At 56.8% G+C, this 21,752-nt stretch overlaps 8 protein-coding genes across 8 annotated transcripts; 3 read left to right on the forward strand and 5 right to left on the reverse strand.

Annotated features, from left to right (window-relative positions):
• Nucleotides 1–1,147: 1,147 nt before the first annotated feature.
• BKCO1_21000114 (transcription initiation factor tfiid subunit) lies at nt 1,148–4,068 on the reverse strand (the record flags this gene model as incomplete). The annotated part of the gene is made up of 3 exons (XM_020272624.1): nt 1,148–2,165; nt 2,214–3,211; nt 3,889–4,068. 3 exons carry the CDS (start codon nt 4,066–4,068, stop codon nt 1,148–1,150), a joined length of 2,196 nt encoding a protein of 731 aa, XP_020130945.1.
• A 508-nt stretch (nt 4,069–4,576) lies between these two features.
• On the forward strand, nt 4,577–5,220 carry BKCO1_21000115 (casein kinase substrate phosphoprotein pp28; the record flags this gene model as incomplete). The annotated part of the gene is made up of 2 exons (XM_020272625.1): nt 4,577–4,645; nt 4,741–5,220. The coding sequence occupies 2 exons, from the start codon at nt 4,577–4,579 to the stop codon at nt 5,218–5,220; spliced, it is 549 nt and encodes a 182-aa protein (XP_020130944.1).
• A 611-nt stretch (nt 5,221–5,831) lies between these two features.
• On the reverse strand, nt 5,832–7,066 carry BKCO1_21000116 (putative oxidoreductase; the record flags this gene model as incomplete). The annotated part of the gene is made up of 2 exons (XM_020272626.1): nt 5,832–6,955; nt 7,012–7,066. The coding sequence occupies 2 exons, from the start codon at nt 7,064–7,066 to the stop codon at nt 5,832–5,834; spliced, it is 1,179 nt and encodes a 392-aa protein (XP_020130947.1).
• A 220-nt stretch (nt 7,067–7,286) lies between these two features.
• BKCO1_21000117 (mitochondrial 54s ribosomal protein 36) lies at nt 7,287–7,875 on the forward strand (the record flags this gene model as incomplete). The annotated part of the gene is made up of 2 exons (XM_020272627.1): nt 7,287–7,637; nt 7,726–7,875. 2 exons carry the CDS (start codon nt 7,287–7,289, stop codon nt 7,873–7,875), a joined length of 501 nt encoding a protein of 166 aa, XP_020130946.1.
• Nucleotides 7,876–8,221: 346 nt separating this feature from the next.
• On the reverse strand, nt 8,222–10,057 carry BKCO1_21000118 (s-adenosyl-l-methionine-dependent methyltransferase; the record flags this gene model as incomplete). Its single annotated transcript, XM_020272628.1, has 2 exons — nt 8,222–9,822; nt 9,874–10,057. The coding sequence occupies 2 exons, from the start codon at nt 10,055–10,057 to the stop codon at nt 8,222–8,224; spliced, it is 1,785 nt and encodes a 594-aa protein (XP_020130951.1).
• A 356-nt stretch (nt 10,058–10,413) lies between these two features.
• BKCO1_21000119 (endosome-associated ubiquitin isopeptidase) lies at nt 10,414–12,180 on the forward strand (the record flags this gene model as incomplete). The annotated part of the gene is made up of 3 exons (XM_020272629.1): nt 10,414–10,542; nt 10,592–11,940; nt 12,000–12,180. 3 exons carry the CDS (start codon nt 10,414–10,416, stop codon nt 12,178–12,180), a joined length of 1,659 nt encoding a protein of 552 aa, XP_020130950.1.
• Nucleotides 12,181–12,428: 248 nt separating this feature from the next.
• Nucleotides 12,429–13,819, reverse strand: BKCO1_21000120 (nucleoside-diphosphate-sugar epimerase; the record flags this gene model as incomplete). The annotated part of the gene is made up of 2 exons (XM_020272631.1): nt 12,429–13,309; nt 13,555–13,819. 2 exons carry the CDS (start codon nt 13,817–13,819, stop codon nt 12,429–12,431), a joined length of 1,146 nt encoding a protein of 381 aa, XP_020131030.1.
• A 4,429-nt stretch (nt 13,820–18,248) lies between these two features.
• BKCO1_21000121 (snare-dependent exocytosis protein) lies at nt 18,249–21,460 on the reverse strand (the record flags this gene model as incomplete). Its single annotated transcript, XM_020272632.1, has 4 exons — nt 18,249–19,301; nt 19,348–20,927; nt 20,979–21,318; nt 21,374–21,460. 4 exons carry the CDS (start codon nt 21,458–21,460, stop codon nt 18,249–18,251), a joined length of 3,060 nt encoding a protein of 1,019 aa, XP_020131031.1.
• Between the last annotated feature and the right edge of the window lie 292 nt (nt 21,461–21,752).

Genomic DNA, 21,752 nt, shown 5'->3' on the forward strand with positions numbered 1-21,752 from the left:
AGCTAAGACCGCGTACGAGTCCGCGGCCGCGCGCCAAGCTTTCCTCGCCGGCACCTGCGAAGACGTGCCAGCGCTCGGAGACGCTTTTTGCGAAGGGTTTTCACCGCGCGATTGCGTGCTCGTCGAGGCGGTCGAGGCGGTCGGAGATGGCCGTATTGCGCGCGCCGCTCCTGGTGCAGCCCCGGTGGCGCGCTGTCAGATATCGCAGCGCTTGGCTGGCAGGACGGGGCATGCGGCCGGCATCCTTCCTGTGCACGTCGTCTTCCAGAAGGTCTTGGACCTGCCGGGAGCAGCAAGGAGGGTGGGAGGTGGCGGCGCGGGCTGCGACGGTTTGGCGTGATAAAGGGCCCCCGGCCAATGGGCGCCGCGGTTGTCCTTGGCGGCCAAGCCTGGGCGGAGCGACGTCGTCGGGCCACTGCTCCAACCTGGCAGACGTCGCGTCGTCGCCCCGGGTGAGCATTGCGTGCAGCTCGCCATGTCGTCGTGCCCATTGGCCACCGCCCGCTCGTATTTGCCGCTATCGCCTGTCGCCTGTCGCCTGTCGCCTGTCGCCTGCTGCCCGCCGCAACCACCAGCGCCCCGAAGGAATATCGCCAGAGCGCTGAGGGATTCCGCCGCCGTGACTCTGCGCCGCGTCGGTCACAATATCGCCTGAGGATCGAGGCGCGGCGGTCGCTATCAGAGTGTCACCCGAACCTGCTCTCGTGGCTGGCCTCGTGCCGCCGAAATGAACCTTCCGACGTTTCGTGACAACACGCTTTCGACGTTGACTCGCGTCGTGTTAGCGTGGCAATTTAGTATTGGGTTGCCGCTAAACCCGCATCTCATGCGTCCCTCGAGCTGCCGTCGGCCAGCTCCATGTCGCACCGCGCTCTGCATGCAGTTAGCACCCAACACAGAACTGAGTGCACGCCCAGTCATCATGAGGCTTGTACTTGTGCGGCTAGAATTTCTGCAGCTAAAGCAATCCCCACGATCCGATGCAAGCCGTCCGTTCTCCCGGGCCTGCAGTGTCCGTTTTTGCGTTCCACCCCCAGGATATCTTGCAACCTAGCCTGAACCCACGAATCAAGTGTCTCAGAAAGCCTTGCCACCATATGCGCCGTCCATGTGTGAAGATGTGCGAACAAGGGAGGGAGCTCTTCCCTCAGGGCATGTACGCACCGCCCGCCAAAACGAGGTTCATCCTCGTAAACTCCACCTTGTACACCGGGCTCTTTTTGGTTGGAAACGCGCTTATCTGATCTGCCGTGATGACCACATCCTTCGCCTTCTTCTTGTTCGCACCGCCAGATCCGGAACCACCGCCATCGATCTTGGTGCCCGAGCCGCCCTCCGCAATCACTTTGCCATTGGCGCTCTGAGTTTCCGGTGTCTCTTGGAGCACATCCCAGACGCGCACAGTGCCGTCGGCACCGCCCGATATGATGACTGAAGATTCGACGCTCCAGGAAAGCGACCATACCCCTCCCTTGCTATGGCCGCGCATACGCTTGATGCGCAACCCCGCCGCGATGTCCCAGATGATGATGTTTCCAGAGTCATCGGCGCTGGCAAGCTTCTTGCCGCTCGGAGAGCAAGCAAGTGCGGTGATGTTGCTCGTGTGGCCGGTGAACATCCGCAGCGGATTGCCGTTGATGTGCCACATGCGCACTGTCTTGTCGCTCGAGGCCGTGAACACATAGGCACCGTTCGGGTGCCATTCCACACAATCCACGTCGTTGTCGTGACCAACGTACAGTCGGTGCGGTGCAATGTGGTCTGTCGTCCAAAGACGCGCCGTGCGGTCGAGAGATCCGCTAAGGAAATAGTGTCCGAAAGGTCCCCACTTGACGTCCCAGATAGGCCCGCTGTGTGACTTGTACGCTGTCACGCACGTCCAAGTCTCCAAGGACCACAGACGGATGGTCTTGTCCGCCGAGCTGGAAAGGAGATACTTGGAACGAGTCGAAGGCCCTCCGGAGGCAGGGTTGGCAGTGGATGGCGAAAACGAAACGGCGTAGATTGGACCCGAGTGACCGATCAGCCGCTTGGAAGCGGATGGCTTATCGTTCGGGTTCACAGATGGGAGTGCGTTGCCGTTCAAGGACCATACGCGGACGTACGACTCTTGCATACCCGCGGCGACGAACTCGTTGTCGCCAGAGAAGTCAAGGCAGTTAATGCTACACCCAGATCAGCACATGTTAAACCATGGTGCATCGATGACATACCTGTCAAATGTGTTGTGGAAGGTGAACATGCAGACACTAACGCCAGGGCCAACGCCTCCGGTGCGACCTTCAATCTTAAACCTGTCACGGTTCTCCTTCACCTTCTGGACCTCCATCAGGACGTCACGGGCTAGAGAAGGAGGCAAAGGCACTGTTTCACGAGTCGGTGCCTCCTCGGACGATTCCCGCTTGATGCGTTGTTCAAACTCATCAATAAGGGAGTTCTGGCCAGGCCGTGGAGGGTTCTTGCTGTCTTCTTCCTGAAGCTCGGCTCGCACATCCTCCATCAAATCTGGCTCCATGGGAAGAGCCCCTAGTTGCAGCTTCGCGAGAACCGGAGGTGCATTTCGGTCTGTGTTGGCTGAACCAGGGTTGTGACCAGGAATACCCTCATCTTCGGCAGGTAAGTCTTCTTCCACGCTACCGCGAGCAATCATAGCAGCCAGGCTCCTCTCGTTGCCGGTCGCAGTGCGATCCTGCGTGATGATGTTCATGAACTTGTTCATGAGACTGATGATGACAGAGCCTCCTTCCCTCTCCTTGGACTCCAGGTATTGGATGAGGCTGTTGAATGCCATGTTGCTCAACGTCAAGCGATATTTGTTGCCTCTGTAGATGTTTGCGATGTGGCTATCCGCAACGTGCTCCGGAAGGCTTATCGTCGACAACTGACGAACATCTTGGTCGTGTTCCTGGATGAAAGAGTCCTTGTATCTGGTGAAGAAGCTACTAGCGTCCTTTTGGTAGAACTCTCTGTGCATCTCGAGGTAGGAATAGACGAAGATGGGCCAGAGAAGTCGCCGAAGCTCGACCTTGTAAAGTTCAAGGTTGTCCTCGATCCAGGCGCGAAGCAATTCGAAAGCTTTTTCATACTGACCACCACCCCGGTCTTCGGCGCGAGTCACAATGGGGCGGCCATCGGCATCCTGATTGGCAGACTCCTTGCGAAGCATAGCCTCTGTTCGGTTGTAGCCCTTCTTGTTAAGGTATTCTAAGACCTAGGAGAAAAAACGAGAGATTAGCGCGTTGCTCGTCCAACATGTGCTGGCAAGTAGAACTTTATCTATTAGCTCGTTTGCGACAGCTTTCGCGTCTGGAGATTGCCGGGTCGACATCATCATCGGGAACAAGGAAACACCGAGAATGGACTGCAGGGTGGAAACGCGGTGGCAAAGATGTAGGGAAACGGGGCGGCCCAACACGCTGCTTGGTCCGAGTGAGGTCGGGATCAAGCGAAGCGACCAGTGACTTCCAGAAGTCCGGTCGCGAAAAGGTGAGGGTGGCACACGAGTTGAAACGCGATTTTGGGGGTGATAAGAGAAGATTGAGGAAGCCGCGACCTGTCGAGACTGCCCAGCCCGAAGGGGTTGTGCATGCAAGCTCGCCCAACCAGGGTCCATGCGAAGCCAGTAACGGAAATTCGTGTGCCGGCGACAGTGGATGAAATCTGCCGCTGCACCTTTATCATCCTGGCGTTGGTATTTTCAACACCGTACACGAGCACCGTGGGTGAGCCAAGATGATGTGCGGCACAGTCTGATGCATGGGCTCCCAAGCAGCGGCAACGGAATGGCTCTAGGGAAGTACCAAGGTCCTAGCGGGCCCCAAAGTTCCCGGCCGCGGCAGCTGACTCGAAATAGAGCAAGAGAAAAAGAGAAAAGAGGGAGGCACCTACGATATGGTTTAGGTTCTGGGACGACTGCGCAGTGCCGCCGGGTGCGGCTCCAACGGGAGGCACGCCACCCTGAGGCGCCATGGGCTGCGAGGGGCCTGCCATGCCCGCAGTGGGTGGGCCGTTGCCCACACTCACACCGCGTGAGTGTGCGGACCCACCGCCAGGCTGAGGGCCGGACATGTCGTCGTCGCGGCCGATCGACTCGAGGTTTCCGGCGACCAGTCGGGACTTTTTTTCTCAGGCGTCACGCGTTTCGCGGCGCTGCGTCTCCCTTCGCAACCAGTAGACCGAGAGGGCAGAGCTACTCCGACATGAATTACGGGTCCACTTGGAGTGAAGGAGTGTGATGCGGTGGAGATGGACGAGGGCGGGATTGGTGAGGGAGACGCTCTCTTGCAGGTCGCACACGTCGCAACGCGCAGGCAGGCTTGGGAGGCTGGGAGTCCGAATAAGATTTAGCGCGCGGCCTGCCCTCTGGTCGCCGCCGTTCGCTAATGCAAGCCATCCCGGCTGTTGATCCTCCACCTTCCTCAAACCAAGTCCACCGCACCGATCGGCGCCTCAACTTCTCCATCCTCCGCCAGGAGCTCGCCTTCCCAAGCCCCGCTTCCCACACGCCTTGCCAAGCTCAAGTAAACCGCGAGCATTCCAACGCCGCCCTTTTAACCTCCCCACTCCGGTCCAAAACATGTCCGCAGACGCCTACAGCAACGACGTCGCCGCCGAGCACATCCAAGAGCTCAGCAAAATCAAAGAAGTGCGACCACCTATCAGACCCCTGACTTAGAATGAATCCGGCGAGATTTGTGCCAAATCACTGACCTTGCGGCCCTCCCCCGCGCTTTCCAACAGGACGTCCCCAAGCTCCTCACCGCTGCCAGCCACGCCATCAACGCGCTAACCAACCGTCCACTCGCCTCCGACGACCCTTCTCCCGATCCCTCCTCCAACTCCACCTCTGACCCCCTCGCCGCCCGCAAAGAAGCCTACCAAACCCACACACGGACGTACTTCACGCTCGTCCGCGAGATCTCCAACAACCTCTCGCGCGAGATCGGCGCGCTCGAGGACGCCGGCGTGATACCGGCGAAGGCCGAGAGAGTCGAGCAGGCACAGAAGCAACAGCAGCGACGGCAGCGCGACGGCGGCGGCGGCGGCGCGGGTGCCGAGGTCAAGAACGGCGGCTTGGGCGAGTTGGACGTCGGCTGGCTGAACGCTCGAACGAGGGACGTGGGCGTGGGCAAGGCGGGGGAGCTGGTGGCCGAGGCGAGGAGGCGGCTGGAGGAGAGGAGGAAGAGCGGGGCGCAGGACGCCGACGTGAGTATGGAATAGGGCGCGTGGGCAAACCGAGGAGGACGGCGCGTCCCCGGCGGCATGATTGGGGCGATTTGGGATATGTTGGCATTGGACGGAGTTGGCTTTTTGGTCACTCACGATGCGCCGGTCGTGTGGACGATATGAGCACTGTGAATACCCAGGATATATATAATTGGGGCTGCAAGATATCGACAATGCACCGCGCCCGTTGATGTAGATTCACAGCGCCTGTTGTAAGTATGCCTAGTCACAGTGAATAAGGCGAAAGATGGGGTATGTTCTAACGAAGCAAGTAACGTCTCTGCAGAACTGACTTTTATGCCGCCAGTACTCTTATCTAATGTTACATAAAGGGATTAGCGAGGCTTGCTTGCATCTTTGCTAATTTACCATGTATTCTTTCTCTTTCCTTTCTCTTTGACAGTTTCTAGCATGCCAACGTGCAACTTAGGCTTGGCAGCAATACTGGACATCATTCTCGATGATTGCCTTCACAAAATGCTCTATTCATGGTCTTAAAAGCATGCAGTGCTCCTGAGCAAGAAAGGCATTCGTACTATATACACAATTAGATAGGCAATGTACCTTTTTAAGCTACTCGGACCCTTCTGATACGTCGCAAACCTTCAAGAGAACTCGTTTCTCCACCAGACATCCCCATCATGTTTGCCCTCACCATGGTTATCCGTGCTTTCCTTGCGAACAGTTCCCAGGCCGCCCGTGTGGCCATCGGTAAGGACCTTCCGGAATCGACCTTGAGCGTCAAGCTCTTTCCGTTCTTCGTCGAGTGACTTTCTGTATCCGTGGGGGCCTCTTGGAGCAGTCAGAACCGCCAAGCTCCTCTTTTCCCAGGCCGTTTCTGCCATCAACGGCCGGTCTACCCTCACATAATGATGATTGAAGTAGCTAAGTGTGGGAGACCGTGCAATATCATCTGCTTGTGTCATCTCTCCCGTAACGCCACGTACTTCGTTGACTTCTGCGACAACAATGACGTGATCGTTTACCTGCACGCACTTCTCCGGGAGCACGTCGGCGAGGATACAGCCCGCCACAGAGTTGCTCCTAATATATGGCGCAGGGTTCGGATCGACATTGTTCACATTGGACTCCCATTCCACAGTCTCAGCAAGCAGTCGCAGTCGGCCGCCGGGCCGGCTTAGGTAGACCTCGACGCCTTGCGACAGCAAGGCGCGATAGCCCTCGCTCGAATCGCCCTTGGCAAACATCGTGGCTAGTTGAGTAGCGCGCTCCGTCGCCTTCAGCAGGGTGACGCGGAAGCGACCCTGCGTGCGGATCGCGTCCCAGGTCGATGACGGGGTGCGCACGTTGAAGCTGATGACGGGCGTCGGGTCGAGAGAGACGGTGTTGAGTGACGATACGGTCATTGCCCGCAGCTTTTTGATCTCCTGCTCCCGGTCGTTGCTCAAGTCGCCGTACGACACGTCGGTGCTGTTGCCTCCATCGTTGCTCTCGTCCAGCGCCGTGACTATTGCCACTGGATGTGCGACGCTGCGGAACATGTTGCGGATGGTGGAGCGCAGGCGCGCTGGTTCCCACAGCTGTCCTTCGGCTTCAGATAGCTTCTCCTGACTGTCGCCGATGGCAGGAATATCGACGACTTCTTCAGAGGATATACGTGGTTCGTCAGACAATGTGGCAATGTCATCACGGTGACTTCTTCTCGCTGCAGACGAAGACAATAGGCGGCGGGGGTTGCGCGCGGCGTGGTTCGAGAAGGTTGTCACATCTATTCAACGGGTCAGTAGGTCAATCGCTATGCAGAGGAACGCCACGGCTGCCTACGGTTCAAGCGGAAGAAGATCTGGTAGAAGCGCCGTTCGATACGTGAGGCAAACATGATGTCGGTTCAGTTTTCTTCAGAAAAAAGAGCTGGTACGTCCATGGCACTGGAAGCGCGGCTGTTTGGAGAAATGTTGTAGGAGGCAGCGCAGGGAAGGGCGTGGAGGTTGGAGAAATGCGCGGAGCTCCGACGGGGAAAATCGTCTGGTCGTCGGCGATCAAAAGTTACCGCAGCTCCACCACCGCTGACCGCGCCAACTCCATACACCACGCACGCGATGCCGCCCACGCTCACGTCCCCGGCCCTCACGGCACTGCGCCTGAGCAGCAATGCTTCCGCCCTCCTCCCGAAGACCCAATGCCGGCACGCGACGCTCTTGCGGCGACCGAAGCGGCCGTACACCTTCACCCAGCTGATCACCCTCTCCGACGGCAGCACCTACCTGCACCGCACGACCTCGCCTGCCCCCGTCTACCGCAGCACCAAAGACATCCGCAACCACCCGCTGTGGAATCCGAGTAGCCAGAAGCTGCTGAACATCGAGGAGGATGAGGCCGGCCGGCTGCGCTCCTTCAGAGCCAAGTTTGGGCGCGGTTGGGATTCGGAGGTAACCGAGGATCCTGAGCAGGTATGCACTCACTATCCGGTCCTTTGGAGGTGGCGAGATACTCGTAGGGGTGTTCATGGTGAAAGCTGACGAGACCTTCTCAACATAGCCTCGCCAAGGCGATGAAGAACTACCACATCAAGGATCGGAAGATAATATGCTAGATTTGATCAGCGGATACAGCAAGGCGCGGGAAACAAACGCCGCAGGCGAGCGAGGAAAACCAGTAAGCGGGAAGAATGTGAAGGGCTCCAAGTAAGCGTGGGCCATCAACCTGAATACGGATGATAAGATGGACATGCAAATCTGTTTAGATTCGCATCCACAAGGTTCATACGACGCAACATACGACGGGCTAGTGTAATCATGTATGAAAAGACAAGGGCTTTGCACAAAACATTTCGGGCATTCGGGGCGCCAAAGGGGGAATGTGGGCTCCGTTGCCTAAGCTTCCGAGCATCTATTGCTATTTTTCTACATTGGATTGTTTTACAAGTATGAACTCCATGAAGCAATTGACCTCGTGGAGCACCAAGCTGCGTGTGCTCCGCCCACGGCAGAAATACGTAACTGAGTTCCAGCTATTACGAACGTTCCCCAAAGCTTCATAGATAAAAGCTCCTCACTTCAGGGGTGCCCTCGTCAAGATAGTCGCTAAAATCGGGTCTCGATTTAGTGAACTGTTTCTCCAAGTCTGCTGGTCGAAAGGTCCAATTTTTCCAAGCGTCTACAACTTCGTCAAGCATTTCCAGAGTGAGACTGCGGACTCTTACGTCATTCACATCCAACGAGCCCCCTCGCATTGGATCGCGGACTGCTCGTAACTCAGGAAGAATGGCTTCAGATGAGCCGAGACGCAATTTGTCCAGAGAAGTCCCAAGTGGGTGAGCATAGCGTTGGAACAGGCTGGAGGTGAGACGCTGCCAATAGGCCAAATCCTTGAGAGCCTGTTCGCGCACCCGAGGCTTTGGATCGAAATCAGCAAGACACAAGCTCTGCTGGGGATAAAACTCGTTCTGCTTGGTAGCAAGAGGCTCGAAAGGTCGGTTGTCCCACTCCAGGAGTGAGGGATTTTGGTAGAAAGCTCTGCGATGGTCAATGACGAGAGGCAGGAGTTGTTCCAGCACTCTGCCCCGAAAGTCTTTTTTGTCCAGTTCAGCCTTGAGCTTTTCCCAGTGCGTTTTCGCCTCTAAACGCTCCTGCGCAGGCCGATTTTCATCTCCGATAATGACCTCAAGACGGCTGACCTCGTCGGCGACAGCCCATTTTTCTATGAACTTGAGATGGTTCCGTCGTCTATCCATCAAAGACTTTTCCAGGACATTTTGCAGGTGGTCCAGCCGCTCCCGCCAAGGGCCAATATTTGTCCATGAGTGAGACTTGGATTTGAACAGCTCCTGCAGCTCGTGCAATTCTTCGAGAGGAGACTTGTCCGGAATGATCTTCGCTCTCAACTCCGCCTGAACGTCCTCAGCGTCCCTATCTTTCAATAGGGACAAGGCCATCTGGTGGTAACGGTTCTGGCGATGGGGCGGAACTTCGATGCCAGCCAATCGCATTTTGTCAGCGGCGCGAACGGCACTGGCGAGTTCCACGGTCGTGTCTTCCCGCGCAGCCCTTGGACCAGGGCGATCGGCTATTAAGTGTATTCGGGTGTGATGGTAAATCGAGAGGTTATGGGCGTCTAGCAGATTCAAATCGTTCGGCAACATGCGTTCCTTGTAGTAGTCGCCAACCCATACCAGCATCCGCACATGTCCATATCGACCTAGGCCGCTACCTGTCGAAGCGGTACCTGTGAGGACGTTGAGCACTTCACGGGTGGCAAAGTAGGTTTTTTTAATGCTAGAAGCTTTTACGCCACTGAGATTCAGGAGCAAGAGCAGCGAGGTATTCGTTTCGTTCAGACGAGGATCCCCCTTGGGAAAGGGGTGCTGGTCAGGCAGTAGACCTTGATGGAAAGTGTTGGCAATCGACGACAAGGCTTCGTCGCCAGCGGGGCCGTCGATGTACGTGGATCCAGGCGCCTCAAGTAGAGGCTTGAGAAAGGGCGTGTAGAACTTATCGGGCTCGAGGAGCACATGGCGTCTCGGTTTGAGGAAGTCGTGGAGTTTGGAGGACCACAGGCCGGCGCCTGGACATACGTCGACGATGTCACAGTTCTTGTACTGGCTGAGCGACGGACCTATGTAGGACAAGATGTCATCTGGCAAGCGTGTCAGCTAGTCGACAAATGCAGGCGCGCACCACAACATACCGCAGAGAGCTGGGTTCACAATGTCCGTACGCGCTGCAGCTGCGCCTTTGCGAGAGTCGCCATCGGCCAGCCGGCGAGCGAGGGGCAGGACGGGCGTCCGCGAGCCCCGGTAAGCCTTGCGCAGTCTGAGGTTAACCTTGGTCGGATTGTAGTTCGTGCCGCGCAGGACAAGCGAAGGTCTCATGGCTCCTCAAAGACGATGTATCGGGCGGCGTAAAGGCATGGTCGTGCAGGCAGATCGACGCCGGGGCCACGCCCAGATGCCCACCGCCCGCCACACCGCCCGCGGCTTCTGACGCTAGGTACTACCGGCTGCACCGTCAGTGACGCACGTCGCCCGGGCCATCAGGCACCGAAGAATGCGCTGGGCACTTTGTTAGGTACCATGAGGTCTGCTGAGTCTCAGCCCCGACTGCACCTGCAATCCACGCGCCCCGTTTCCCGCTAGTCGTCCGCGCCCGCTTTTGCTTCGCCATCCCACCACGCCGGGCGCGCCGAGCAAGTCATCCCACGGCTCTGCACTCACAGCCCACCGCCAACATGGCCTCCCTCAGGATCTCCGAGCCGCTGAGTGTCGAGGACATTGTTCAGCAGGCTGGCAACTTTGACTACAACCAAATGGTCCCGCTCCGCTACTGGTTGCGCAGCGCCGACACCATCCAGAAAGAGGTCCGTCGCCCGCCTCTCCATGCTTCGCACTGCTCACGCTTCTCGATAGGCCCGAATCTATGAACGCGAAGGCAACGACCAACAAGCCTACCTCCTCCTCTTCCGGCATGCCATGCTCATCCTGGAGAAGCTCCAGAAACATCCGGAAGCCAAAGACCCCGCCAACAAGCAAGCTTTGCAGGAGGCCAGGAAGATCGTCGAGCGGAATCTGCCCAAGCTGGAGGAGCTGAGGCCGAGGATAAAGAAACGGCACCAGAGGTTCCAGGAGATCAAGAGAGATGCCGAGAAGAAGAGGGGCGCCGTCCAGAGACAAACAGTAGCTAGCCCTACGCAGCTGGCCCGCGACTTCGACAACCTCGTCCTGCACTCGAGAAAATCATCAGACCCTTCTTTGTTTGGGGGGAAGCAGGCGCTCGATGCGGGCGAGAACCGCGACCTCGCTGTCAAAATCGCGCAGAAGGAAATTCGCCGGAGAGACTTGGCCAAAAGGAAGGTCCGCCAGGCCGGCGTGTCTGACGAGGAGGAGGCAGAGCGCCGGACAGGCGGCATGTGGAACAACTGGGAGGACGATCTGGCCAGCGATGGGGCAAAGGAAGAGCCCGACGATCTCAGTCAATTGATCACCCAAGTTGGTCGCCGTGGACAAGAGGCAGTCGCACGGCGAAGAGGCTCTGTTGACCCGGAGCTCCCGTCGTCGCGTGCCGCTGCATACCAGTATCCTCATGTGCCACAGAAGAGCAACTACGAGCCCTACGCCGAATCAGGTATGAGGCCGTTGACGCCGACGTCTGAGCGCGCTCCACCACTGCCTGATAAATACCCTCTGCGCTCTCCCGTGTCGCCTCCAAGCATTCCACGCAAGATTGCGATAGATCGGGAAGGCATTGCGCCTCCGCCATTGCCAGGGAAGCATCTGGACTCCGACGTGTCCAACGCGCCATCTCGTTCTGCCTCGGCGACTCCACCCCCGCATCAAGAACTGGACTCAGGAGACTACACTTTCAAGCCGACGGCCTTTCTTGAGAACGGCACACCTCTGCGGACAGTCTTCATCCCTCCAACGCTCCGCACCGAGTTTTTACACAGGGCGTCATCGAACACCAGGCAGAACCTGGAAACATGCGGCATTCTTTGCGGCACCCTCATCTCAAATGCACTCTTCATTTCGAGGCTTCTCATCCCAGACCAGGAAAGCACATCAGATACGTGCGAGACGATCAACGAATCGGCCATATTCGACTACTGCGACTCGGAGGACCTCATGGTCCTCGGTTGGATACACACGCATCCTTCTCAGACTTGTTTCATGAGCAGCAGAGACCTGCACACCCATTGCGGCTACCAGGTCATGCTACCCGAAAGCATAGCTATCGTCTGTGCGCCTAGTAAAGATCCGTCGTATGTCGCCACCTTTTGCTCGATTCCCAAGGCGCCGCGTTACTGACTGTTTGTGGCAGATGGGGCGTATTCCGCCTTACGGACCCGCCGGGCTTGAAGGCAATCCTGAGTTGCAATGCACCGGGCATCTTCCATCCTCATGCGGTAACGAACATTTACACCGACGCCAAACGGCCTGGCCATGTGTTTGAAGCGCCAGGGCTGGACTTCCAGGTGGTGGACTTGAGGCCGGGGCATTGAGCATTTGTTCGAAGCAATCAGCCAAAGCGCTTAGCCTTTCGTCGACGATTCAACGTTGTTAACAGCGAGAACGTTGCCCTTCCTTCTTCATGCAAGCTCGCAAACAAGCTTGGTGTAAGTAGTTCCATTCAGAAGATACCCACGAAAGATTGCGTCTAGCTTTGCTTTTTTTTTTTTCCTTCCCTCCTCCGCCCCCCCTTCTCGCAAGCTTAATCATGAAATTTCGCCCTGCCAAACCTCCCAACCGCTCAAGCATTACCGGCAGCCACCTCCGCATGACCTTTCTTCAGCCCCAACGCCTCCGCCTCCACAGCCACATTCCGAGCAATGTCCTCCTCCAGCGACAGCATCACCGGCCGCCAGCCGAGGTCCCGCCTGGCCCTGCTCGCCTTGCACCTGCTGTTCTGGCCCCAAAGCGGGCCCATGACGGGGTTCCCCACCATGGCCTCGACGTCGTCCAGCGAGAGGCAATCCAGCTCGGCGCTCTCGATCAACCCGCGCCGCTTGCACTCGTCGGCGACCAAGCCCGCGACGGCGCCCCACTCGAACTCGCCGTTCTCGGCAAAGTAGTACGCCTGGGGCCCCCACGTGGCCTTTGTCGTCGTCGTCAGCGCCGCCGCCTCGCTCGCGGTGGTGGCGGCGGCCGCGTCGGCCACGAGCGCGAGGAAGACGGCCGACAGGTCCTGCACGTGCACGCCGCACCAGCGGGCCTTGCCCGCGCCGACGACGAACCCCCTGCCGCGCTGCAGCGTGCGGCGCGTCAGCTCGGGCAGCTGGGCGCTGCGCGCGTTGCCCGGCCCGCGGCCGAGGCCGTAGATGCACGGCGGGCACACGATGGCCGTCTTGAGCGGGCGCTGCGGCGCGTTGGCGGCCGCGAGCACGATCTTGTCCACGTCGCGGTGCCACGCCGCGTCGGGCATGCGCGCCGTCGTCAGCTCGCCGACCGAGGCGACGTCGTCGTAGACCTTGGAGCTGGGCTCGCCGTGGACGCGCAGCTGCTGGTCCTGGATCAGGAGGATGGCCGTGCCCGACGTGTGGATGTAGTGGCTGGGCTGGTCGGCGGCGCTGCGCTGCGAGAGGCCGGCGAGGATGGCGTTGGCGGCGCCGCCGTGGTCGCAGTTGGCCCAGTCTGCGGGTGTGCGTGTGTGGGTTAGTTGGAGGCTCTTTTTTTTTCTTTTTTCTTTTGCTTTGAGAGTTTGGTTTTGTGATTTCTCGTGGGTGTCGGTCAGGGGGGGAGGAATGAAACTGTGTCCTGTTTGGGTGGGGAATGATAGGAGTTGTTCGCACGTCTGTACCGTGCTTCGTGGAATGTGGGAATTATGGCAAGGAGAATATCGAAGTCGTTCGTAGACCAAAGCTAAAGAGAAGACGTACTGCACACGATATCCGCCTTCGCGGCCTCTTCGGCGATGAGATCAGAGCTGTCGAGGTCTCCGTAGACGAGTCTGACCTTCGGGTACTGCGCCGCCACCAAGGCCCCCTTGTCGGAGTTGCGGACCAAGCATGTCCATTCGAATTCCGGATGGGCTTTGGAGATGGCGTGCAGGGCGTCACCACCGATGTAGCCCGTTACACCGAGACTGTTGTTCTGATCAGTTTGGCCATGGACACCAATCGGGCGGAGGAGGTATGATGTCATGCTCCAGGAACTTAAGCTGAGGGGCGGATCCGCAGTGTGAAGAACTTACGCGAAGATCTTCGTCATGGTAGCCGGTGAAGTATCAAGTCGCGTCTTGAATTGTCGGTATGGGGGTATTTGAGGTCTGCGCTGAGTGGTGCATGGAGACGTACATTTTGTAGGTAGTCATAGACCGCTGCGACCCCGCACCTAAAATATAGCCTGGCGGCAGGTTTGGAAGGCAGCACCGTGGCACACATCGCCACCGGGAACTCCACTTATTTTATTTCGCGAACTGCCTTCTGACGTTACACACCGCATCTGACGCACCAGAAACCAACACGATCATCTGGGCTCCGCTATCAAATTGAGGGGCATGCAGTGTGGTCGTTCTATCAACAAAACCCAAAACTGTGCACTGCGAGAGGACTCGAAATCATCCCTCAACCACCCACTATCTCACCCAGTTGTACCCTCACTGTAGAATTTATATGCTGAACCATGAGTCCTCAGAGACGAGCCGGCGTTCGGGAAGGGCACTCATTGAGCTCGTTAGAGGGGCACGCTCGAAGAGGTGGAAGCCAAAGATTCATCCGTCGAATTTTGCTAGTAAGATGAGGAAGTGGAGCGGATATTCGAAGGGAAATGAAGGCTGTTCTCGTTATCCGGGCTGATGGTGTAATGCAGGTCTGTCTCGCGGTTCGTAGTCTCCAGGCCTTCGCTTCCAGCCCCAAGCCGCGTGTTGCGGTGGCGTAGCCTCGCCATTCAGTGTCCGACGGCTACTTGATGAGAAAAGGCTTGGAATGGGTCTGTGAGGCATGTTATCTTTCGAAGCGAAGGCTGCCGCTGACGTTTGCGGCGAGGAAAGTTGGCCGGATGGGAGGCCCAGGCAGCAGCGATGTGGCGCACACACACACACACCCAAAGCTTAACGCTCCAGGCCATCAAGTCCCGGTTGACATGATCGCATGCGTTCGCCAAAGGTGCTAAAAGCTGCACTCGAGCTGAGAGCGACAGCATGTCGGCCGTCAGATCAGCCTCTCCATTGGGTTCGCACAGCCAGTCGCCCGGGCTCAATCAACCTCACCCTTCCCCCTCAGCCAGTAGCTGCAGAACTGAGAAGATGCGATGCCATGCAAATGAGGCAGCTCTAAATCTCGGAATTATAGGACGGCTTGAAGCGTTTGTGCTGCGTCCGCATCGCGGGATTCTCGCAGTCTGGTTGTGCTGGAATTTTCGCCACCAGCACGCGCCAGCGCCAGCACCAGCGCCAACGCCAACGGTCCTCTATTATAGAGCGACGAGTCTTGCAGGGCAGGCGGAGTCCAGCGTCGACTTATTCAGACTGTCAGACTTCACGCACTGGTCGGCGGTCAGCGGTGAACATGGGCTGGTAGGCGATGGGAACTGCTCAACTCAACTTTGCACCCGGCTGAGACCCAACACCGCAGCAAGCACTAAAACCTCAAGCCAGCAGGGCTCACGCGGGTGCAATCACTCATTCGAAACCCAGCTGCTTCTCTTCCTCAAGATCCTGCGCAAGGCAGGAAACTCAACGAAAAGATCAAGTTCGCATCAGCCCGAGACAGTGCAAATACAGGCGACACAGTGGGCAATGACATGAGCAAGCTCAGAGGCCACCACCCCAAATCCAAAAACAAGATTAATCTTGATGTTCCCGTAGGAACGTTTCAGAGATTAAACTGAAAAGAACAGATACTACACTTGATCTAAGCCAAAAGGCAAAGAGAGCTGGAGAAGAAATTTTCGGAGAGGGAGGGGGAAGGGAGGTTTAAGTAGTCGAGGACTGCGGCGCTAGTCGACTAGCGCGGGAAAAGAAGTGGCCGCTTTGCAACGCTGGTGCCTGCCCTGTCCGCGCTCAGCCCCGCTACGGGTTCCCCAAACACCCTGGGTGCCTGCCTTGCTGACGTTCACTCCTGCCGCAGCGGATCGCGAACGCCCTGGAGGCCTGCCCTGTCTGCGTCCACCCCCGCCGCGCTTGCTTCAGCGGAATGCGAAAACGCCTTGCGACTCACAGAATTTTACGTAGCTGCCCCACGCTCGCCGTCCGGGGAGGTCGGGACCGCCCATTAGCCTCGATCAAAGGCAGCCTCAGGCTGTTCCTAACATGCAGACCTGCGCACCAAGCAGAGACTTTGCAATGACGCAATAACCGCACAATTCCCATGCTCAAGGTCATCCGGGAGCTGAGCGCAATGCCGGGCGCATGGCGGATTCTCCTGGTAGTTCACGCCTATGCCGCGACATCCGGACTAACCTGGCTGGCCTTCCTCGCTCGAGATTGGAGTATGAGTACAGAATATTTCAACAATTTGAGCCTCCCCGCGTAAGTAGGGTGCAATCTTTGCGTGGTCTCAATTCTTTTGCAGCCGCAGTGCGGAGAAGTTGTTGTATGAGGCTGAACTCTTGGGCGTAGAGCTTGAAATGCATCCGAGCGTGCGAGTTTGCCCATGCGTTGCGGAAGAGACACATCGAAAAAAGGAGCAAGAGTCATAAATACTGACAATGTATGCTTCATGCATGGATTCATCGACAAATGGATGACCGGCAGACTTGATGCATTGCCTCCCACCTTGGGAGATCATGCTCGATGCAGCTTGCTGATAACAAGATCCTACAATGCCGCCATCACAGAAGTTCCCTTTTTTCCCCATAAACCTTCGACCCAAGTATCGACGTCGAGAAATCAAACCAATAGACGATCAATCCAAACGACAACTCAGATGTACCGGTCTAACCTGTGCCGTGGTAATTGATGGTGGCTTGCGGTTCTCTATTGAAAGGTTGTCGAAACCGGAGAGCGTCACCCCACTCATACCTCTCCAGGTGACCCAAGACAAACGGAGTATCATCTGAGAAAGGAGGAGGCGGTACCCAAAGCGGAAGGGTATCCTGGGGACGAAATGCTAAGGGACAAAAATTAGACGCTGCATCTCCCGCGGTAGACCGCGCAAGAGAAGGGAGATGGATACCTCCGCGAAGGTTGGCCCAAGCGGTGAAACGATTGACCCATTGGGTAAACAAGCCTGTGAGATGGCGTCGATGTATGAATGCAATAAGCGGGATCAAAATCATGAGAACAATGGCAATGATGCTCGTGATTGCCTCCACGGTCCATCGAGAGTCGCCGCTTTGAGAGGTACCTGCAGGCATGAGCCCCGAAATCAGAGGCCCGCATGTTGACTTTGCTCACCATTTTCCGCCATTTGTGATATCCTGAACAACACTCGACGCTTGGTGTCGAGCCAAATAGTTGCGAGGGGTATATCAGAGACAGACCTTCCAAGGGATTCAAAGATGAGGGGGTTAATTGTATAATGATGGAGAACGACTCGGCACAGATGGAACAGCGTATACGGCGCCTCAACCCCCGTAGCTGAAGATATGAAAGGTAAAGGGGGTCTGGTTTATCTATAGCAAATATGGGACATGGTCGGAGTTGATGGTTACACAACAAACGTACATACGTCATTCGTTGTCCCGTTGGGGGCTGTACGCTCTTGGGGGCGCAGCCCCGCCACGTACCAAGCGCTGACCATTTGTCGTTTCTTAGTGGTCCACCAGAGGCGCTACAACATGCATGGCCGCTGACTTCAGACCCTTCACGAATCCGGCGATTCCACCATACATATTGTATGTGGTGGATCACGGTATCCCTCTCCTGTCATGCGCCGCTTCAACCGCTCTAGGCCACATTCGTGCTCCTATAAGTCGTTCCCTAAAGCTTGGGATTCGCTTGATCAGCCTTATGACCTCAGCTCCGAAAGTTGCCATATTTGCGAGGGCCTACAACAAATCAAAACTCTATCAGATCATACCATTCTCCGTTCAACGTCCATCAGATAGCGGTCAAGCTTTCCTTTCAAGCGACTGGGCAAGCTCTTGCCCTCTGTTCTGCAGAACTCGCGAAACGTCTTCAACCATTATTGAAAAACTAAAGCTTATCTGATACTTGTGCGTCAGGTGTACTATGTAATGGCCTCATCAAGAGCATGGCCTCTGCGGCACGCGGCACAAGGAATAACCATCATCATCAACCCACAATATTATTGAGAAATACGATTTACTCGTTTAACCTGCTCCTCAGCTCGATGATGAGTACAGCCTCGTCCGTAGGCATATAACTACATATACAAACCAGCGGTTACATTGTAGTTTAGTTCTATGAACATGAAAAGTTGCGCAGTTCTTCGCCAAAAAAAAAAATTAGATGAATGTATCAATTCTGACCGCCCTCACTCATCACAAAATTGAAAGGAAGACACGTAATAATGGTCAAGATCACATATCAATTTCGTTTGCGCCTCTACTGACACGACCAGCGAACAGAGGCCCGTAGGTATAACCCAGAAAAAGCAAATGAAGAAAAGCAAGAACACCGAAGTCTGGGGTTTGATGATCCCATCGAAGACAAGAATGCCCCCCCCGTTTAGAAACCGAATTTACTCTTCACCGCCCCCATCACCATCCCCCTCTTTTGCTTCGCCACGAATTTCTGCACATCCGAAGCGAAGCCTGCCGAGTTGTCCTGCAGCCTTTCCATATTGTCGCCCATAATGTTCAGTTTCTCCGTGCGTTCGTTCATCTGCCGCGATAGATACGCCCAGTAACCTTCCTGACCATCGCTCCCATCTGCCGCGCCGGCGCCACCCGCCGCCGCTGCCGCAGACGACTCGGCCGCATTCCTCTTGGCGGCACGCTCTTCCTCCAGGCGTTGGCGCTGGTCGTCACGTGCGGCCGCGATCTCGCGCTTGGATGGGGGCCGGTCCGGCCCGCCGATGAGCAGATCGATGTCCTCGGGTGTGACATGCTGCGAGCCGCTGATCCATTGCATGTTGCTGATGGTCGGGCGGGGCGGGATCACCATGTTGGGGTTGTAGAGCGCATCATCATTCTTTTGAACGAGGTACTGGCCGATTCCCCAAACGTTGATGAGGGCCATCTCTGCGGGACCAACCCAGCCAAGAATATCACCAGAAGCCGTGATGGTTGCGTCTGCGAAGCGGCGGACATCCATGACGTGCGAGATGTTGGTCGAACCGATCTCCTTAAGGGCTGGGATACTGTAAGCCTTGGCGCAACCATCTCCGAAGAGGCCGACAAGCGCGTAGCCCTGGTCCTCATAGCGGGTAATGGCGGCATTGTCGCAGAGGAACTCATCCCAGGACTTATGTGCGCCCTTGTTTGTTGCTGGCTTGAACACGCGAGCACCAGATTGAGTGACGGCGACAAGGACACCATTGACCTTGATACCTTCACGCAGTCCGGCAAAAGCTCGCTGCGTGGCGAAAGCAGGGGCCCCGGAGTCTGCTGAAATGGGAGCGATGCGAATAACCTTGTCATCGAGCATCACTGCACCTATGAACTCGCATCTGTAGCGGCCGTCGGCCCCGGGAAGCATCCTAAACGTTGCGAGGTGACCTAAATTTGTACCGACGTGAAGTAGCGCGCTAGAGAACTCTTCACCATCCAGCGTCATGACCTGCGGCCATTAGCAGACATCTAATCTTGGGATGATTACGACTTACACTGAACTCGATGGATGTTGGGTACTCCAGCTTCGGTGTGGCTGTCGCACTGCTTCTCCGCAAGCTCTTCCTTTTGTCTGCTTTGATGAACTCCTGCATGCTGGCTTGGTAGATGAGAGCAGGCCCTCTCAGATCTATCACGGCCAGGCTTCCGCCCTCGAAACCAGCAGCAACAAAGCCGATGTCAGCCAGTTTCAGCGTAGTGACAGGTCCATTCTGCTCGTCCAGGAGAGTGAATGGAAGGAGACCCTCCTTTAGAGCAGGATCACGTCGCGAAACGATGTTGGTGAGCGCCTTTGGCGTGTTAGGATCTGGCGGAGTCGGCTCTGTGCCAACCTTTGGATTCGTTCCCCAGCGGAACACGACGACTTCGCCACTGCGGAGGCCGACAGCGAGTTCACCCGTAGCACCAGCTAAGGACAACTTCGTAACCTCGATGCCTTCTTGTCTTCCCACGGCACGAGCGCAATCTGCTTGAAGAGCAGCTTCATTCTCGATTTCGTCACCGTGGCCGGCGTCCCACAGCCGGATCGTACCATCTGCATGAGCGGTTTGAACGACGTTGCGATTCTCGAAACGCTTGAGAGGGTGCTTGGCCGCAACGCCACCTTGCATTATTGCCGGACCATGGGTCCGACTCTCGGTCATGCCGAGCCATCTCGTCCGCTCGATGGGGGCAAGAGCAAAGTGGTTGATGAACGGATGGATGAAAGTCAAAGAGGGGTGAAGCTGGTTCGTAGGCGTGATAGGTAGACCACTAGGGAAGCTCAACGTTATAATCTCTCCGGAGGAGAGCAGGGCAAGAACGGCAATCGGGTCTTGGGCGCCTGCAAAGTGAGGCGAGCTGCGGGGTATCAAACAAAAATCAACAACTTCAGCATTGGGAGGTGTTGGGAGGATGCGCTGTCGCTTGGGGTTCTCGAAGTGTTCGGCAAGGATCTGCCAAGATGACGTCTGATAAACGGGGGTCCTGCCCAGCTCGAAGAAGTTCAGGCCCTTCGTGGGCAGATTTGTAGGAGCACCGCCTGCAACCAAGATGCCCGTGTCATCCGGGTCCTGGTTCGCACACCAAGCAATACGGAAGATTGGCACCTTGACGGCAAAGGTCTCAGGAGTGAGGCCAGTAGTGGTGGCGCCAGCACCAGGTAAGTTGACGTTCGTGTCTTGAAGAGTCCTGGCCATGATGATGCGGCTGTTTTTGGGGTCTTTGCCATCCCGGGGGTCCCATATGACAAGGCTGCCATCCTCATGGCCGGTCAAGATGAAGGTTCCAGTGGGATGCCATAAAGCCTGGGTTAACCTGGGGCTCCTCGCCATGCTAACGCAGTTTGGGTCCGAGTCTCCTCCAGGTGCACCCTGTGGAAGATGGTAATGGAAGAACTTCTGAGGCGCATTCTGCTTGAACGAGTATACGACCGCGCCATTGCTGTACCCGATCAACAGTTTTCCAATGTCGCGGGGGTGGAACGAAAGCGTGACAACGGGGGAGATGCGAGCACGGGTGTCGTATTCTTTCCAGAAGTATGGTATCCTGAAAGGAGCCAGGTATTCGCGGTCGAGGTCGTAGACGAGGACGTCGCCTAAATAACCATCAGCATTCCGCCAACATCACGCTGCCGCAAGCAACCAACCGTTTTGCATGCCCAGCATCGCATAATCGATGGATGGATCCGTGTGCAAGGCGGTCACAGTGCCAGGCGGCGAGTAGGACCGCACCAGCTTCTTGGTCTCCAGCGAGAATATGGAGAGGTCATGTTTGGAATCCAAGCAGACAAGCTTGTCGGCGCAGAACTGGAGTTCCTCGACCGAGGCTTTGGTGGGCAGCTGGAAGACGACGCTCACGCGGCCTTCACCGAAAATGTAGATCTGACCGCGGCCGAACTGCGTGTCTTTTGTGCCGACGGCGAGGAGCGACTGGACGGGGTCGAAGGCGATTTTTGCGACTTGTGAGTTAATGCCGTAGCGACGGATCTGCGCAACGCGTCAGTCAGGCATGCAGGTACGGGGCCAGGAAGAGACGGCATACGTCGTCTATCTGAAAGTGGTCGGCGGTGAGGCCTGCAGAGAGGTCGTTCTGGATGCCCGCCTGCTTGCCGCGCAGGAGGTGAGCCATGGTGGACGGTGCATCGAGGTGCGCAGGAAGGTTGGGTTGCGAAGGCCGGCGAGTTGGAGACCAACAGAGCTGGAGCCCATGGCGTGCAAGGTGCACTTGGCGGGGCGCAGGGCACGCGGGGTCCCTGAAACGTCATGCCCTCGCGTCGCCCAGGCGGTTGATCGGCATGCCGGCAAACACGGCCAAAAACATTGTGTATTTTCTTTGTGCGACTGGCAGTGCACAATTGGCTGTAAAGCTCTTTCACCACTGGAGCTCGTTGAATCACCCACGCCGCAGCCCATGGTCTGTG

Source organism: Diplodia corticola, assembly GCF_001883845.1.
Source record: "Diplodia corticola strain CBS 112549 chromosome Unknown scaffold21, whole genome shotgun sequence".
Taxonomy (NCBI): Eukaryota; Fungi; Ascomycota; class Dothideomycetes; order Botryosphaeriales; family Botryosphaeriaceae; genus Diplodia; species Diplodia corticola.